Genomic DNA, 19,358 nt, shown 5'->3' with positions numbered 1-19,358 from the left:
GCCCTTCTCCCCGCTGGCTCCACCCATGCCAGATCCACCCTGAGCCTCAGGTAGCTCCCTGCATGCTGCCACCCTTCTGCCAAGAGACACCTTATGACACTACTACCTTCAATCTTTATTAGTATAAAAGCCTTCAACCTAAATTATATCAAAAAGGGGGAGGCCTGGTTTCACAGCAGATGGCTCAAAATGGTCACATAAGGGTCATAAGTTAATAGCTGCAGTAAAAAGGCTCCCAGGAAACTCCCTTTCAGGAGAACAGTAACTAAAGTCATAACTTCAGAGATTAAAGCCCTGTGGGGAAGCCAAACACAGCTTGGACCTGCCAAAGCCCAGTGAGACCCCCCATGCAACTGTCCCTAGATGGGGTGGTGGCCCTGGGATGTGGTCCCCATGGTGCAGCCCTCCTCCTGCCCCAGTGAGCCCGGTGGGTGATGCCAGGAGCTCCTTGCCGTGGCCCCAGCAGGGAAGGGGGCAGGAGGAGCAGGACACATTCAGGTTGTCGGGAGAGAAGTTAGCAGCTCCCAGGGATGCAGGAGAGCCTGGACCAACTTGGGGCTGGCCCCAAAACCAGAGCTAGCATTGTCCCCACTGCTGGTCTCCTCATGAAGCCCCAGCTGACAGCTCTCCCTGGGCCAGCTGTGAGGCTATGAAGTCTATTAAGGCACAATTCAAATATCTGTAAACACTGGTGCCCTGCCAAGGGAGGGTACGGCGAGTGATTCAAGTAAGGGTGGAAGCGAGATGGCAGCTCCCCAGCTGTGCCACCCAAGCGCCAGAGCCAGCAACTCCAGCTGCAGTGGTGAATGGAGCATCCTTGGTCACCTCCTGGCCGGGGGTGGCTTCAGGGCCACCTTTGAGGGGATGCCCTGCTGAAATACCAAGGGGGCTGTCAGCTGGGAACGCGGGAGGGCTGGTCCTCGTGGCCCCTTGACATGGCACAGCGCCTTGCTCTTCAGTGCTGGGAGAGGCTTGCTGGGCGGCTTTGGCTTCGCTTGCTGGGAGGAGAGGAGACACCCAAGTCCCTCACCTGGCCACCAAGGAGGGACCCAGAGGGAGACAGGGGGCAGAGGAAGGACCACCCCCCCAAGTCATCAGCCATCTGCACCACCCCATGAGTGTGTCCCACGTTGGGGGCTGGTCAGGCCAGGGGAGGCTGGGTGTGGGGAGGTTGTCTGAGAGTGGCCCCCAGCTGCAGGAAGGAGAGGCCACCCTGCCACAAGGCAGAAGTGACTTTTGGAGGGGCGGTTACCTGCAGGGCCCATCCTGAAGATGTCACCTGAGGGACTGGTGCCGGTGGCTGCAAGGTCAGCAAAAGCCGGGTGAGAGGCTGCCACCCCGCCCACGCCACGAAGGCTGCCCTGAGCCCGGACTCTGCTCAGTTCCCTTACCTGCAGGGCTGGGTGGCAGGGCCCGAGGTGCCGGGCACCCCAGGGGGCTGCTGTGCTGCTGAGCAGGTTGGGGTGGCCAATGTCATGGCGGTTCAGCTGGCGGCGAGGGGGTTGCGTCTGGCTGCCCTCCTGGAAGAGCGAGTTGGCGAGGCTGGCAGCAGGCCCACTAGAGGTCCTCCTGGGGGGCACAGGGATGATGTGGGGCAGCACAGGCACCCCTTGAGCTCAGCCCATGAGGCCATGGCTGAGCTCCACTGCGGGGCATCAGAGGGGGAATTACCCTTTTTGGAAGTGCCTCATCCCCCTGCCTCGGAGAAGCACCACGCCACCGCCCAGCAGGATGCCGGAGAGTGCCAGGACAGCCAGCACAGCCACTAAGACCATGGTGCTGCTCCCTGTGGAGACCCAGTCAGTGTCGGGACAAACACCCCAGCGCCAGGGACGCCCCTGGGGATGGAGCAGTGCCCACCAGCACTACAGCAGGGTGCTGACCCTCTCCCCAGGCTCCCTCCCTGGCACGTGCATCGGGCCAAGGGAGCCAGTGCCAACCACGCAGAGGGGTTTGTTGTACCTGTAGCCATCCCCGAAATCTTCTGCTCACAGTAAGGCGCTACCCAGCCCGGCTCACAATGACACTCCCTCTTGTGGTTGCACACCTGAGATGAGGGAGGAAAGCATCAGGGCAGTGGACACGCCGAATGGGCTGGGACTCTCACCAGGGACCCTGCAGATGCTCTGGGAGGGGATGATACCACAGCATACCCCATGGTTGTTGCACTTGGCCGAGCAGTTCTTATTGCCGTAGACAAGGAGGTTCTGGCAGCGCCCAGCATAGCAGACCTGGGGGCAGGCAGGGGGGGTTTGAGGCTGCCCCATGTCCCTGCAGCCAGTGGTCACCCCCACCTCTGCCACCCCAGCATGGCAGCCAGCACACTCACCATCTCCTCGCCGCATTTGGCACCGGTGGGCACCAGCCTGAGCTTGGCCACCACCTCGTTGGCATCACTGCCGGCAATGACTGCCTTGCACTTGAAGCGGCCAAAGAAAAGGGAGTAAGAGCCACTGCCGAGGACAGGTCTGGCATTGTCGCTCAGGCACAGCAGCGTGCCGCACTTCACATCCCTGTGGGAGAAGCAGCCATGAGAACCAGCAGTGGCATGGGGCTGGGGAGCTTGGCTAAGCCCCGTGGTTGCTGTCACCAGACATGGACATCACAACCTCCCACACACCCTCCCCAGCTCCTTACTTGGGGCTGCAGGGCTGCTTCCCATACTCGGTGAGGCAGTGGAGGTGAAGGTGTTGCTCACTGTTGTGCTTAAAGCAGACATCAGGAGCCACCTGGGCCTCTGCGGGACACGCAGAAAAGATCACATGGAGCCAGAGCCCACAGCAAGCCAGCGGCGCTGGCACCAGTGGCCATGCTTTAGGGTCAGCAGCCACAGCACCCCAGCTAGGGATGCAGAAGGGGACCACAGCCAAGCAACGACCTGGCTCAAGGAGCCAGGGCTTCAGGCATATCACCTAGCATGTGGGGCAAGGAGGGTGGTCAGGGTGAGGAAGCAGCTACCTGCGCCCCAGAGCGCACGGCACTGCTCGCCGTGCGAGGGGCAGTCCCCGTTGTAGCAGTAGCCATTGCCGTTCTGGCAGGAGATGCCATTCTCCTGGAAGACATCCTCCGGGCACTCAGCGCTGAGGCCAGTGCAGTGCTCGGGCAGGTCACAGTCGTTCTTGCTGGCCCGGCAAAGTGCACCGGTAACCTTCACCTGCACAGAAAAGGGGATGTAGGCACTGCCTCAGTGCTTTTGCATACCCAGGTCCAGGCAGGCACCACAGCCCAGTAGCACCCTGGTCTTAGAAACATCTCCCGGCACCCCACATATCCAGACACAGCAGCTTGTGCCACTCTGGCACAAAGACATTTGCTATTGACTGAGCTACCGCACAGCACGAAGACACCATTAGGCCTCAGACTGGGTCTTCCCATAGTTAAATCTCTCCCCATGGGCAATACTTTGTGTTTTGCTTTTAGTCTGCACTTGCCCGGCTGTCCTCTTCCAGCCCTGTCTCTTCACATCAAGGCATTTCTCATGCTTGTGTGCAGGAACCAATGCATATAACTCAGCTTTCTCTTGGATGAATGCAGCAGAAGAGGCAGGTTGGTTTCCCAAATCAGGAATGGGCCACACCGATCTCTTCTGAACATTGTCCAGGTCTTCAACGCCTTTCATCCTGCACCTAACCTAACAAAGCCAGAGGACCTGGGCTCTGGGATGCCAGAAACAAAGGCTGCTTCACCTTCCCAACTGCTTCCCACCCAAGATGCTGACTGACCATTGGAAAGCATGATTTTCACCCAACCCATTGGGTGCGTTTGGCTCTAAGCAGGCTGCTACAGGGGTCCTTCAGGCACTCCAATGGGCTATGGACACATCTTGCCTCCACCAGGAAGCTCCAGAGGAACCCGGGGAAAGACTGGGCATCCACCAGTTCCCTTCCCTGCCAAGCTGGTGCCCCCTGTGGCAGTGGTACCTTGCAGTCCTGACAGCAGTCCCCTCGGGCGCACTCGGCTCCCTCTCTCAGCTGGCAAGTGGTGGCATTGCAGCAGCGGTCAGAGCACTCCTGTGAGACAGGGAGGGACTAAAACTCTCCTGAAAGCCCCTCGAAAGCTCTTTTCCTTCCTTTCTAGGGGGACCCAGTTGCCACGTCACCAAGTGCTAACAGCAGCATAGCTGGCATGGGCTGAACCATGGGGCAAAACCACAGCATCACGCCAGCTGTGAACCATTCCTGCTGCCTCTTTACCTCCACTACCAATGGCAAACCAAAGGACCTGAAGAGATTTTTCAGGAGATGGGGCCTGATCTGGGCCCCTGCTCTCTACTAGCACCCTTTGCACCTCTCCAGGAAGGAGATAACAGGAGGATCTCTGTGCTCTTTGCATTGGGGGAGCATCCCTTCAGGTCCCAGAGCAAGGCTGTGACCCAGGGATTTATCCCAGAGACATTGCCTGGCCATTTGTCTCAAACCTCCCCACCATGAAGCAGTGGTGGGCCGCTGGGGTGAGGAAAAGATGAGCATGGCTCTTGAAAGGCCAGCATGACATGATGGCCCCCTCCTTGGATCACCTCTTTGGAGGATATGCTGGGGGGATTGTCCATCTCTCCTAGGCATGTTCTTGCTAAAATCACAGCCATCTACATGAAGGGGGGGGGGGGGGGGGGGCAGCGCAGATCCGAGTGAACAAATATCCTCTGCAAGTTATTTTTCAGCAGAAGCACCAGGAACATAAGGAAGACAAGTCTTACAAAGCACAATGTCCAGGGAAGAGGCTTACATAACTTTTTCCAAGTCTGAATGACATGTCTCAAGTCCCTGCCACCCACCCTCCTTTCTGGGCTCTCAGACTGCATCCCTACCTCTGGCGTGCCACAGTCACACTGCTCTCCCCTCTCCACAAATCGGTTCCCGCACACTGGTCCCCCATACAGCTCATCTGCCCTGGGGATGTTCAGCAGGCAGCTGGTCCTGGGGTCCCCAAGGAACTGCCACATGTCCTGCTCGCTGCAGCGGCTGAAGAGCTTGGGGTAAACCAGGCTGAAGGGGCACAAAAACAGGCAGTCGTGAGCAGAGATGAGAGGCTGAAGGCCCTCGCAACCACCAGCCCAGGGAGAGAAGCTGGAGGGTCATCGAGAGACTCAAAGGCACCAACAGACTTTGAAGTGCAGCTTCAAGCAGAATGTCCACCCAGACCTGACCACCTCATGGGCTTCACCCCATCAGGACAGCGCTGGAGGACACCTCAAAATATTTGCTGGCCAGGGATATTTCCCCTTTCTCCTTCACTCACCCAACACTCGCCGCCATGACACATCCCCCATCAGCTTTGGGGACAGGACAGCGGCAGCCAGCAACATCTTCATCATGAGACATCCCCAGGTTGTGCCCCATCTCGTGAGCCATGGTGGATGCAGCACCGATAGGATTTGTGCTGTGGTCCTGTGGGACAAGAAGTGTAGCGTGGTTCAAATGCTCTCCACAGCATCTCCATAGGGCCCACTGGGGCTCTCCAACTGCCCAGTGCCAGGTCTCGCTGCCACCTGCAATTTGTTCCCTAATGCTGCCATGCTGAGGTAAAGGAAGACAAAAGCTGGACTTGGTCCCACGGCCCCTGAAGACCTCCAGACTGGGCTCTCAGAGGTGTAGGTGAGCTTAGATATAACAGCTCCCCTGAATTGATGCTTTGTGGTGGTTCTGGACAGCTTCAGGTCCCACGGCCAACTGCTCCCACTCCAGCAAAGGATGGCCTCCCTGGGGAGGGATGAGGAGCACATCCAGGATGGCCAAGGAGCAATTGCAAACCAAGTCCCAGCCACCTGACTGATAATGAGAGAAACCCTATGTCTATGGAGCTGCTTTGGGAGGCTCTTCAGGGCTCAGGTATACCAGAGTGCTCCGCAGGCACCCAGCTGAGTTTTCACAGCTACCCTTCCCCTGCAGCCCCAACACTTCTCTGGGGGTCAGTTGCTCAAGGGTTGGAGATGCCAGGGACCAGATCCAGCCCTAAGGCTCCAGAGAGGAAAAGCTGGAGACTGGTGGAGGAGAGACCCGCTCTGGAGAATACAATGCGGGGAGAGCAGACTGTGGGACCACTGCTGCGCTCCCTCCCAAACATGCCCAGGCAGCAGGACCCACCTGGTTGACACCGCCCGAGTCCCTGGTGCACATCACAAGCTTCTTGGCGAGCCCTACAGTCGTGCCATGGAAGTCTGTGCCCCTGTGGGATTGAGATGCCACCGTGGCCATATGGCCTGGGTGGCAGCAGAGCTACAAAGGTGGTGAGGTGGTGGCCCCCCCGTCCTTACGTGATGAGCTGGGCATTGTCATGTGGCTTCCTCCGCAGCAGCTCTGCCTCCCGCCAGTGGAGGAAGTTGTCCAGTGTCACCTCCGGGTTGGTACTGACCACGATTTTGTCCTTGTGGCTCCACACCTCCAAGCCGATCAAGGCAACTCGCAGGTGAAGAGGCTGATAAAGCTGGGAAGGGAGACAGCCCAGAGGGAGCACTTGGGTTTGAGCTGCACAAGCAGAAGGCAGGTCCCACCTACCCTGGGGAACAGCAACCAAGCCCAGGACCCCAACTCGCTGTGCAATAACAGCTCTGTCACCCCCTCAATAAATAACACAAGCTGGGGTGACCACATAGACAGGATTTACCCTGAGACCTTTGGGCTCCCTGTCGGCCGGTGAAGGCTGTCATGCTGCTCCCACACTGCTGACCAAAGAGTGAGGCTGAAGCAAGGCAAGCAGAAACGCTACCTTGGTGCACTGCATCCACCACCCTCCCCTCGTTACCACCTGCTCCAGCTTGAGAGTGGCTGTGGGACATGATCCCAGGGGTTTCAAGAAGAAATTTCTCCCCCCTTCCCTTATGAGAGAACTGGAAGACATCTGTCCTGTGCTCCTGAGGATGCAGGGCTGGGCTGTCATGTCCACTTTGCACACCCCATTGGCCAAGGGAGTTGGTCACTCTGTGGCAACCCACCTGCGGGCTTGAGATCGGCTCCAGCTCCGTCACACTACCCACACCAATCTCTTCTCTGCTGCGTTCATGCCCGTGCTGGCACAGCAGGGCACATGTGAGAGCTGGGAGGGCAGATCCAGACTCCTGGACTCACCTTGTCAACGTGGTTCACGATTTCCTTCATGCGGTTCTGCACTGTGCGCAAGTCCTTGTGTTTCCTGAACTACAGGTAGGACACAGAGAGATTTCCAGGCTGGCTTCAACCTCCTTGCTGCAGTGGATGACAACAAAAATGCAGGCACCAGCTCACCCCCCACCCCGCTTACCTCCTCATTGTCCACGACCAGGACCAGCTCCACGTATCGGGGACCTTTGTGTAATGGGGCCGATTTCTGGAAGGTAAGAGGAAAGTGAGCACAAAGAGGGGCTCAGCTCTGCAGCTTCCTGAGCCCTGCAGTTGACCCTCCTGTAGGATGTTTTGGATCCTGGGGTGTCTTCCAATGTTATTCAAGGCTACTAGGTCTTCCAGCTCTGCTTTCTAATGTTACTTTGCTGGGTATTTCAGACATCTTCCAACATACAAGGGAAAACCCAAGCCTGCTACTGGAATAATGCATGACAGGCTCTGCTGGCATGATGGAGCTTGTGGGATAGGAGGATGCTCCTGCCAATGAATGGTACAGGATCTGCGTGTTTGTTCCCAACAGGAGCACTAGCAGGACTAGGGAGCAACCCATGTTTGGGTACCCAAACAACCCTAGGAGAGGAGCATCTCCAACAGATGAGGTACGGCCCCACTCCTCTCCTGGACTTCACAGGACCTAGGCTCTTGCAAACTCAACTACGGGAAGGAGAAGCAATGCAATCCTTAACCCAGGGGTAGAGCTTCATGGCTGCAGGAATTTTCAGTTCGTGGTCGTATTCCAAGGTGGCACTGGACTCTCGGCACGTGCCACGCTTCCCCCGCAAGTGAGCTGCTCTGTACACTGCATGCTGGCCGGCCGCATCCTCCTCCAGGGGCTCCAGCAGGAAGGTGGTCTCATTCACCTGGAAAAACCCACTGCCAAGAGAAGGCGGGTGTCAGGTTGGGGAGATATCTGGCAGGACAGGGACAGACCCTACATGCAACCCTGCAAGTGCCCATCATACACAAATATAGCTGCCAAATCCCAGCTAGAAAACCACCCTATCCCTTCATGGTTCCCATAGGCAGCTTGGATGAGCTACCAGCCACTAGTGGGACATGACAGTCAGGTCCTTCTGGCCATGTGCATGAAACCACACTCAATGCGAAGTCCCAAGCAGTCCTTTGGGCAGTGCACGAAGGCCCACACTGCTGTGCAGAGGTACAGGGTGCAGGAGCTCAGCAGCAACATGAACCACTGAAGCCTCTTCCCTGCAACCTCACCTGGCTCAACTGCGCATCAAGGAGGTGCTGCAGGACGGAGCTGACCTGGGGCATGGGGAGCAATAGGAAACACGTTCGCAGCATTTTGCTTTTGGAGGCTGCAGAAGCACTGGTTGAACAAAAGGACTGTTAGGGAGGCTGGAAACTGGCTGCTGGGCTGGGAGGGAGCAAACTGTGGCACAGCATCCGTGGCTGGTAGCAAGGGGAGTATCCTGTGCTTTGGGCAGCAGAAATGTCCCCGGCTTCAGGAGGGAGAACTGCCCAGCACTGCCAGGCCAGGTTCAACACCGCATTTCTGCCAAGCAGCTCTTGGACTTCAAGATGCTTTCTGTAAGGTGTCCCATGTGCCCTGCCTGTATTGCCCTTGTCTCCTGTCCTGCCCTTGCACATCTTGTCCTCCTGCTATACAAGGATATCAAGCGTCCCATGTATGCACAAGCTGTGCAAGCCAAGGTCTCCGCAGACACAACCCCTGCTCTCAAAGTGAGGAGGTGGCTGCCACGCAGCTCCAGTAGGTGTTTCTCCTGTTTGCAGGTCTCTGGGTGCTCCAGGGACCACTCATCCTCCTCACATATCCCCCTGCGAGGGATTCCTTCGTCTCTGTCTTGGTCTTTTGCAATGCCTGGCTGCCAGCTGATCTTAAAAGAAAGAGAACAGCCGAGTAGCAGTCTTCCATGGCAAACTGAGCAACCTTGCATGGACCTGGTGGCTTGGGTTACTCTGCAAGAATGCTTTCTGCTGTTAAATGAAGGTAGACCCAAAGCAGCTTTCGAGGAATGAGCACCAGGACGACCAGCAGGTGGTGGGTAGAGGGAGACACAGCTGGCCTGATGCACTGTATGCTTTCCTTTTCTTTTGGAAAGGCACTCAGCCATCAGCTCTAGAAGCTCGGCACAGCCCAGAAAAGATGCCAGCTGCCTGCAAGCCAGCACATTGCCATGGGCACAGCTTTGTGCCACTGGCTGCAGCACTCAGGGTAAGTTTGGTCTGGTCTGCCCTGGGAAGAGAGGACAGATCCAGGACAAGCTGTGCCTGGCTGCCCTCCTGTCGTGCTCAGTCTCATATCCCCCCAAACCAGCAGGCTCAGCTGCAAAACACCGTGTGCCTTTCCTGCTGGGCGCCCAGCCAGGCTGGTGAGCACTTCCTCCGCCAGCAGGAAAAGGGATGTCTTCTCTTCCTCAGGGGAAAGCTGAGCTCTCCCTCTATCAGCACAGCTCCAGCTGGCCAGGACTTGGTCACACCAGCTCACTGTTACATGGCACCACATCTGCCAGGAGCAGCCCTGTGGCATGCGCCAAGGCCAGGCTCAATGCTGTCCTCCGGCCAGCTGCAGTGCACCCAGGGAAGTCAGAGGTCCTACCTGAGCCCACCACAGGTGCTGATGCTCACTGCTGAGTCTGCATATCCTTGCACGTGGCCCTGATAAAAGCAGTGATCCTGCCACCGAGAGAGAGAGAGGTGTAAAGGGGGTCTGCACCAGCTGTCGGCATAGCAGGACACAGCAGGAAACCTGCTCCCCCCAGAGCCAGTCCAGTACCTGAATGTCCGGCTTCTCCGTGATCTCCATGCCGTCGGCCGAGTAATGTGTTTCAGTGTAGTGCTGCCCCAGCAGCATCCTGCAGGATGGATAAGGTGCATCAGCAGTGACCCCAGTTTTGGGGAGAGGATGGAAAGCTTTGGGGAAAAGATTGGTCATGTTGGGCATGGTGACCTCCCCGAGTAGGTTTGGCAAGGAGGGAAAAAAAAATGCGGCAATTTGCTAGCGGGGGTCTGGGCTGGGCCAGAGCAGTAACACTGGGACCTTGGAGAATTGTTCATGGCATGGGTGGGAAGCGAGCCTCCCCCCAGCCATCCCACCATGCCCACCCACACTCACTTGTTCTTCTCCAGCTGCAGGAGGTAGTCCCTGCCTTCAGCACGGATGCTGTAGAGGACATGGTCTGGATAGATGCTCTGCATGAAAGATAGACAATGTCTCAGACTCACCATCACAAGGAGCAAGAGCTACAGAAGAGAGGACCTCTTGGCTCCCATCCTGCCCAGAATGGGGATGAGGTCTGCATGCACCCCACCGGAAGGTGGCTGCGGGACAGGGAGGCTGGCTGCTCACCCTGGAGGCATCCAGCAAAGACACAGGAAATCAGAAGAGAAGAAAGAAAGCATGTGGGCAATAACACAAATCCCTGGCACTTCCTGAGATAAACAGGTCACCAGCAATGAGACAGTCAGCAAAATCTGGTTTCCCGTGTCTGACACACGTCTGCAGATGACCGTGCCAGAAACTGAGGTTTCCTACTCATCAGTCACATAGCTCCTTTTTTGGGGACTGAGTTCAGCAATTACTCACAGGCTCAACCACAAAGATCCCCAGCACCCAATGGCTCTCATCAGCAGAGACTTCCTTATTTCTGATGGATGTAACATGAAAAATTACGGTTAGAGTATAACCTCCTCTTGGTTCTCATCTGCTACTGAGAGTAGTTTTTAATATCACCATGTGCCAGATCCCTCAAGCATCATCCTAGTGCTGGTGGAAGGGACCTCAAGGCATCTCAAGTCCAACCTCCAGTGACTGTGGCTGCGCGAGGGTGGCCATAGCTCAACCCAGCCCTGAACCCCCAGGATGGAGATGTCCCTCCAGAAGAAGTGTTTCTCTCTGGGATGCCTTGTGATCTCCACCTGCAGAGGCTGGGCCACAGACCTCCAGAGGTCCCATCGCACCAGGACGTAGTGCCCCATATCAGGCTGCACCCTTGGCACCAGGGACCTCCTCAGCCACCACTGCAGCACAGAGACATCTCCTGAGGGCACATCCTCAGCTCTTGTGGGATCCCGGGGTGGAGAGCTAAGCAAAAGGCAGAGCAAGCATCTCCCACAGGGCCAGCATTCCTCCCAGATGAGGTGTGTGTGGCCTCTCCCCAGGGACGATGACAGCACCTGCTGTCACACGATGGCCTGGCACTCCGAGGGAGATGATCTGCAACCTCATGGGACCTGGGGCTGAGTGGAAAGTCCTGCTGACTCAGCACCAGTGCGGCCAGGGAAGAGGGGTTTGCCTGTCACTTGGTCGCCCTCAATTCTACCCAGTTTGCATTTCCAATCTGAAGCGATGGGCCACTGGCCACGCAACATCCTCTCCACATGCCAATCAGGTTGCAACAAGCCTGCCAGGTTGCCAGGGAGCCCCAGCTGCAGGCGAGCACACTGCCGGTGTGCGAGCTCACCCACGGGCCCCCGGCAAATTCTTCTCTTATGAACAGCGTCTCCCGCCTGATGTGGCCATCCCATCCTGTGTCTGCTGACAAAGCAATGCTTTGTTATTGTTGGCAGTGCCGGAGCCAGAAGAGGTCTTAAGAAATGGCAGGAAAGCACTTGGAAGGGTTGGGGGGGGGTCAGGGATCATCTCTTGGAGACAACCGCAGGGCAAGTTTAAAAAAAAAAAAATCCTGATAAAGCATCTCTGAATCATCCCTTTCCTTATTAGCATGGGCTTTGCCAGGGGTCCAGATGGGAAGGCTTTGAAAGTAGAGGCAGCTCAGACCTGCCGCTACCTGAGCCCTGAGAACTCTGTGACCATGCTGAGCAAGCTAAGCAGAGCCGTGGCCACAGCACACAGAGAGGAAGGATTTCTTCCAGCTCGTCTTAGTAAGTGACCCAGAGAGCTTGCAGAGGATCGGGGCAGTGTCCCAACCCAGCACAGTGTATTTCTTCCCTGGGTGGGAAGAGGCGATGGGTCTCACTCCTAGGACAGTAGTGATAGCGCTCTTTGCACATGCCACATATCAGAGGAGCTGCAGCGCAAGAGAGGCGGAAAAGAAGGCAGGTTGCTGGGCCACCACCATCCCTTGCTCCTGCCCCTGCTCCATCTGGCCCCACCACTCGCTCTGCAACATCCTGCTGCTTCCTGCAGAGCCCCAGGCTGGGCCAGCAGGAGCTTGGCTGTCTCCAGCCAGGCAAAGGACTTGTCTCTTTGCATCAACTGGCTCTGGAATGCGGTGGGGGAGATAGCAGGGATGTGCGAGCACAGATGTGCTGGGGGAGAAGGCAGCAGCTTGCAACACCAGGTCTTACACGGGCTGGAAATCACCCTCCTGTTTCAATACAGCTCTTTGAAATGCTGGAGCATGGATACTTCTGCAGTCAAGAGCATGTAACCATGAATCTTTTTGAAGGCCCTTCTTGCTCTTTTTTCAGGTCCCTTTTCATGAAGAACCTAGGTTTGCCACATGCCCTGTCATGCCCCTGCTAAGAAGACCATGGCCTGTGGGAAGGCTATCATCCCAGGAGATCCTGTGCTGCAGGACCCAGGTCTCGACCCTGTCTGCAGGGCTGAACATTTTGATTTCAGCAAAGCCAGAGGGGACCTGGTCTGCTTCAAACCTCACCTGGCAGATGCTCTGCTGGACCAACATCATGTGTCCAAAGTGGTCTGCCCCAGGAACCAGCTCTTGGTCCATGCCCATCCCAGCCAGAGCCTGCTAATGCAAAACCACAGGAGGAGCTGGCACAGAAAACGCCCATCCAGCTACCTGTCTCCACTTTAAAGAGGGGCTTGGTGGTGGTCAAGCCTTGCTGAGAACCTCTTCCCCACCAAGGTTACCGGGAGAGCAAACCCAACTTTTGTCCAAGAGGAGGAAAATGGCTTGAAAAGCAGGAGACATCATACCCTCAACACGGCAGGTTTGGGAGGTCCAAGGACTGTCCAATCCAAGACTGAATCCCGGTGCCACCCGACACATGTCACCCATGGCTGTCCCACAGTTCACAGATCAAGGGAGATGTCTTCTCCCCTGCCTTGGAAAGCAGAGGGACCCCGAGATAGGTGAGCTCCCCTTTCCAGGATGTCAGCACAGAGCTGCTCGGCATGCCCAGCACAGATGGTGTCTCTAAATAGCCTGGGAAATGTTTATCTCGTGGACAAGTTTAGGTTTCTAGAGCAGAGAAAACAGATGCTTTTGGGGAGTATTTTTGAAGCTAGTTTATCAGAAAGAGTTTGAATCACAGATGAACGTGCTGTACAAAGAGTTTACTAGGAAATAAATGTCCCCAGCCCCTCCAACTCATCAGGTGCTACAGTCAGTGCTCTACGGTCCTAGAAAATGAATCCACATATTTGGCTGATTTTCACTTTAAAGCAATGAGGAAAGCATCTTTGAGGTCATGGCCATGTTCCTATGGACGTCAACCCCAGACACTCAAAGCTCCTGAGTCAAACCTCATTCCTTCCCCCAAATTACGTTTCCCAAGAAAAATAACACTGGCTTGCTTTCTTGTGGTTTTCTGCAACTTTCTGATTCTTATTTCCCTGTCCCAAAGGACAAAAAAAAACCCTCCAAACTTCAGCAAACACAGCAAGAAAAGTGCTTACAGCTCAATGAGGCTTTGCAAATCCCTCCTTAAGCAAAGACCAGATGTCACAAGATTGCTGCAAGAGGTGGCACTGCTGGATAACATCTCCAAAGAAAGCATTGGAGAAAGCAGCCCCCCCTTCTCCGAGAGTCCACCCTGCTATCTGCAGTTCCGATTTTGACCCAAAACAGTCCAGGAAAGCTGATCTGATCAACTGCTTCAAGATCTACACCCTCTGGGATGGAAGCAAAGCAAGAAAGTGTGCACCAGGTCATTCTTCTGGCACACAGCTAAGGGCATCCAGCTCTGAGCCCAGTGGTGGGCCAAGGGTCTCTGCTGACTCCAACACCCACCCCGGAGTCCCTGCAAGGCAGTGAGGGTGGCTGTGCCAAGCTGGTATTTGGGAGGCGACGCTACTCACCAATGGCACAGAGAAGTCCCTTTTCTCCCGAGGTGCTGGCACCTTGTGCGGCATCACTGTCTCGTACTTCTTGACATGGGCGAGCTTCTCCTCCAGCCTGGCAGCGGCGCCTGGGAAAAGCCAAAGGGCTTTGAGCTGGGATGACTAGAAACAACCAAGTTGAGGGATAATGGAAGCAGCCAACATGAAGGTGCAGGGAAGAGCCAAAATAGCAAGTCCTGAAATACCTGCTGGGAACACAATTCCCCTCCCTCCCCAGCCCTGGTGCCCACAGAGAGCTCAGCATCACTCATGGGCAAGCAGGTCCCTTCAAGGCTGGAAAACCCTACTGGTGCATAAATAAAGGAGGTCTTGATGCCACAGTGTGCAACTTAAAGTCCGGCAGCTGCCAAGGGTTGTGTTTTGGAGAACAGCTCATGTCTGGGCTGGCTGAGCCCTCCTCCCATTCTTTTTTTGATATCAGAAGGGAGATGTTTCTGCGAGAAACCCTTCGCCTGCCCCAGGAGCCCTGAACGGGGAGCTTGCACCGCAGCCCTGCCTGTGCTCCCAGGGTCAGATGGGGCCAGCGGAGCCCACGGCGAGGCAGCAGCAGAGCAGGGTGCTCCGTCTGCGAGTGCCTGGCGGCCCTCGCCCACGACGCCCGAGCAGGAGCCAGGAGTCTCATCACCACCCCCACGGCCAGCTGAGTCACCAGTCCCCCCGCCAGCACGCGGCAGGCTGGTGGTGACAAATTTCCCCTCGCTTGCAGAAGCCTTCTGGCCGAGGTGCCTTTATGTAACGGTGGGTGGCCCACCTTTGCGGGGCGACGGTGGGGACATGGTGGGGTTGGGTGGGTGGAGGTCACTGAAGCATCCCTCTGCGATGAGGCCAAGGGAGAGGAGCCTGGTCCTCAAAGCCCCTTTCTCCATCCTTCACCCTCGAACGAGTGACGCCAGCCATGCCCGCTTGATTCCCCGGTGACCCCAGGGCTCAGCCTGGCAGACGAAGGAGCCAAAACCTTGCCGAGCCGACCCATCCCCAAAAGCCACCCCGCACCCTTGCGCATCCCCTCCCGCGCCACTTCCCACATATCTCCTTCACTCTCGCGGGGAAAAGCACTCCCCCCAGCCCCACCCCCGGCACATCCACCCTACCCCACATCAGAAGCCCCCCCAGGGAGCCGGGCGTTTGCCCCGCGCCCCCAAAACTTCCCGCCCGCCCTGTCGCCGGAGCGCGGCTGCCCGCGGGACAGCCTGCCCTGCCGGGGACCCCCCCTCCACGCTCACCGTGGCCCAGCAGCAGCAGCAGCAGCAGCAGCAGCAGCAGCAGGAGCCGGCGGAGCGGCGGGGCCATGGCTCGGAGCTGCCCGCGCTGCCCGGCCCCCCCGCGAGCGGCGCCGCGCCGCGCCCGCCCGCAGCCCCCGCCCGCCGTGACTCACGGCGGGACGGGACGGGGCGGGACGTGGCGGGGAGGGGCGCCCGGCGGCGGGGGTCGGTATGGAGCCGGGCTGGTGGGCAAGAGGGTCCGTGGGGCGTCGGCGGGTGGCCGTGAACCACCGCGGGGGGGCTGTGGGATATCTGAGGGTTTGCGTGTGGCACTGGGGCGGCGGGGGGGGGGGGGTGTCCGAGTGGTATTGGGGTCCGTCTGTGCGGCTTCGGGGAGAGTCCAAAGGGCACCGGGGAGTGTCCCACGGGCTCTAGGGTCACCGCAAGGGTCCACGAGGGGGGGACCTGGGGGGCTGACAGTAGGGCATCAGGGGTTGAGGGTGGCACAGAGAAGTCCCGCCGGGCTCTGAGCTGGTGGAGAGCCTGGGGTGGCTGGGCTGCCATAGGAGGCAGCAGGGCTGGGAGTGTCCTGTGGGCCACTGGAGACTGTCTGTGGGTTAAGCAGGGGGTGTCCATGGGGCACTGGGGGTGCCCGCCTGGCTCTAAGGTGACAGAGGGGCTGGAGAGCCCGGGAACATTGAGCAGTGTCTGTTGGACATGAAGGGGGTGTCTGTGGAACACTGGGGTGGGTGGCCCTGAGGTGATGCAGGAGCTGAGGGTGGCTGGACTACCAGAGGGCAGCAGTGGGTCTGGGGAGGCACTGGGGGGCTGCCGGTAGGGCATTGAGATGGTGGAGCAGTGAGATGATTGGAGGGGCTGAGGTCACAGTGGGGGGGCCGAGCTGTCAGGGAGGCTGGGGCACTGTGGGACATCAAGGCATATTGGTGAGGCGCTTGGGACATTCTTTGATCCCAAAGGATTGGAGGAGCTGGGACCACCATATGGGGCTGACCCAGGAGGTGCACTGCACCCTGAGCTCTCTGCTCTGCTGCAGAGCTGACTGCTGTCTCCCCCTCACCCACAGAACATCCCAGGTTGGAAGAGACCTCTGAAGATCATCTAGTCTGACCTGTCATGGGGAAGTGAGCCTGGATGATGCTATCTCGCACCCTGTCCAGTCACATCTTGAAACCCTCCAGTGACGGGGGCTCCACCATGTCTCTGGGGAGGTTGTTCCAGCAAGTGATTGTTCTCACTGAAAGGTATTTCTTAGGCTGAGATGAAACCTTTCCTGGTGCAACCCATTGCCCCTTGCCTTCTCCATGTGGCAGCTTGTGAAAAGAGAACCCCCTCCTGCAAACTGATTTTTTATATTTCTTGGTGTTTCAGGCCAGGACCAGACAGAAAATCCCACATTTAACTTTTGCATTTAATGAAAGAGAGGATCAGATGCCAAATTCGGCTGTTGCAGAGCTCTGTCACTGGGGACAAGCTTCCTCCATAGCCAACCACCATAGGCAAGCACTGATCCAGTGTCTTCCTTCTTTCTCCCCACAGCTTTTCTGTAGTTCCCTCCTAAATAGACAAGTTTATTAAAAAAACCCAATAAATATTAAAGCTCCATACTTTCACCCTTAACACTCTGTGGTGGTTTGGCTCTGGCCAGGTGCCCACCAAAGCCACTCTATCACTCTTACCCCCTCAGCTGGACAGGGGAGAGAAAATATAACAACAGGCACGTGGGTCAGATAAAGACAGTTTAACAAAGCAAATAGCCACGCGTGGAAGCAAAAGCAAAGCAAAAGATCTTATTCTCTACTTCCCATCAGCAGGCGATGTCCAGCCACTTTCTGGTAAGTAGGACTCCGGTACGCGTAGCGGTTGCTCCGGACAACAAACATGAAACGAATGTCCCCCCCTTCTTCCTATTTTCCCCAGCTTATATTGCTGAGCAGACGTCATGTGGTATGGAATATCCCTTTGGTCAGTCTGGGCCAGCTGTCCTGGCTATATCCCCTCCCAAGTTTTTACTCACCCCCAGCCCACTGGGGAAATGTTGGGGAAACAGCCTTGGTGCTGTGTGAGCCCTGCTCAGCAGTAGTCAAAACACTGGCGTGTTGTCTAGCTATCACTGCACAGCACGGTGAGGGCTGCATCTCAGGCAGACCCATTGCACACTCATAGTCATGCCTGCTCATAACCATCTAAGTGTCTCCAGCAGACTTGTCCCCACCACAATGGTAACCCTTGCAAGGCGTGCAGAGCTGAGCTGACCTTGAAGGAGCTACTGACCAACTCACAGTCTATGAAGCGCAGCAAATAACCAGGCTTGCCAGGGAGGCATGGAGCAACCAAATTGCGACTCTGGGCAAGGAGGTACCCGACAGGGTGCTGCAGGACATGGGGCTGCTGGGTTCAGACACAGGACCTTTTCTTGCTCCTCTCCTGGCACCTCCTGGTTTCTGGTGAGGGGAGAAGATGCACATTCACCTCCTGCTTGTGACTGGCAGTAGGGCGTCTGGCCCGGACTGAGGTCTACTCTCAGAGAGAAGCAGGTAGATCTATGTGGAGATCCGTCCAAGCACCTCAAGCCTTTAAAACAACTGCTCAGTCATCTGGGCATCCACATGTGGGACACGATTTTTGGGTAACTGAAGTCACCTGTCCATGTGTTCTCATGCAAACAGCAGGAGCCAAAGGCTGGCATGACTTGGTAGAGTAGGGTTGGTGGTTGGACTTGATCTCAAACCTGAATGATTCTATGATATTGCCCCCCCAGCATCACCACCTCTGCCTGGGGCAGGCACAGCGAGGGGGCTGCATCCAGCTTGCAGGCTGTTGGTACAGGGTGTGATAAGCAGGGGAAGACTCGGCCCTGGGGTGTAGGTGACCTCCTGGGGCCTTTCTTGCCCAGGTGTGAATCTGCAGCGTGCAGCACAGGATCCCATAGAGGTGGAGCATCCACATCTGCCACAGAAGGGGTGTGCAAGGAGGGGAGCCCCCCTCCCAGGAGAGGAGTGCCTCTTCTGCCCCTAAAAGCCATGAGAGGGGTGCACAGAACCGTCTGCATGTGTGCACATGTGGCTGTCAGCAGGACTTCTTGGGACTACTCATAGACAGGTGCTTAGAAATTGGCTGTTGATTTTAAAAATCAAAATTTCAGAAATACCTATTACTTCTGCTGAGGCTCAATGCTCGCTGGTTAATTATGTATTATTAATCTATAAATGGCTTTAATCCTGATTTAATTTAAATTGCATGAAGGGAGTTTTTTCCTGCAACAGCCACCAGGCTGCTCATTGGTGTAAAAAATGTGTGTGAGCAACAGTGACACAGCAAGGTGCCAGGGGAGTGTCTCAACCCTGAGATGTTGGGCACTGAGAGGCAAGCAGGTTCCTCTGGGCACCTAGGCCCCTCTGCCTCTCCACCCCGAGCTTGAGGAACAGGCTGTGAAGTCTGCAGATCCAAAGAAACTCAATGAAAACGGCAGGTCAACTTCTCCGAGCCTCCCCAGACTGAGAAGCCACCTCCGCGGGGGGTGCAGGAAACTCCCTTCCCCATGAACCACACAAGTCCTTTCCCTAAGAGCCAGACCACACTAGCTGAGGTCTCAGTCCTCAACCTCAACCTTCAGATGAAGTAATTCAGTCCTCCAGACCCAGGACTGGTGGTCTCTATCCTCTCCTTGGGTCTCTCCCTCTGCCAAGCTGGAGGACCAGCTTTAGGCCACCAAAGAGAACCTGGCTCTTCCCTCTAATGCACTCTAGAACGTTCTTGCAAAGGAGGAGGTGAGGGAGAGGAAGGGCAGGTCATTAACAGGAGCATTCAGCCCTGTATCCACAGCCCTCACACATCTCCCCAGTTTCCCACACTTGCCAGAGACCCATAGGCTTCAGTGGCACGTGTCCTGGTTACCACTTGTTCCTGGAAGATGCTTTTCTTCTCTTCCAACTTCTACCACACCCGCTCAAGCAATTTTTGTGGCTGCAGAACTCTGCAAGATACCCTAAAAGTCCTCTGCTGAGG

The 19,358-nt window shown here is 56.6% G+C and overlaps 1 protein-coding gene across 1 annotated transcript; it reads right to left on the bottom strand.

Annotated features, from left to right (window-relative positions):
* Positions 1-821: 821 nt before the first annotated feature.
* Positions 822-15,420, bottom strand: ADAM8 (ADAM metallopeptidase domain 8). Its single transcript, XM_086467314.1, has 22 exons — positions 15,354-15,420; positions 14,089-14,198; positions 10,195-10,271; positions 9,856-9,934; positions 9,679-9,755; positions 7,784-7,970; positions 7,237-7,302; positions 7,065-7,133; positions 6,254-6,423; positions 6,084-6,165; positions 5,239-5,387; positions 4,808-4,985; positions 3,921-4,010; positions 2,959-3,154; positions 2,638-2,737; positions 2,330-2,513; positions 2,154-2,231; positions 1,963-2,047; positions 1,672-1,786; positions 1,392-1,566; positions 1,253-1,300; positions 822-998 (listed from the first exon to the last, which is right to left on the bottom strand). Exons 1-22 carry the CDS (start codon positions 15,418-15,420, stop codon positions 822-824), a joined length of 2,559 nt encoding a protein of 852 aa, XP_086323440.1.
* Between the last annotated feature and the right edge of the window lie 3,938 nt (positions 15,421-19,358).

This window comes from Leptosomus discolor, chromosome 6 (assembly GCF_034619465.1).
Source record: "Leptosomus discolor isolate bLepDis1 chromosome 6, bLepDis1.hap2, whole genome shotgun sequence".
NCBI lineage: Eukaryota > Metazoa > Chordata > Aves > Leptosomiformes > Leptosomidae > Leptosomus > Leptosomus discolor.
Note: the sequence above shows the minus strand (reverse complement) of the source record. Positions and strands in the feature narration are given on the sequence as shown.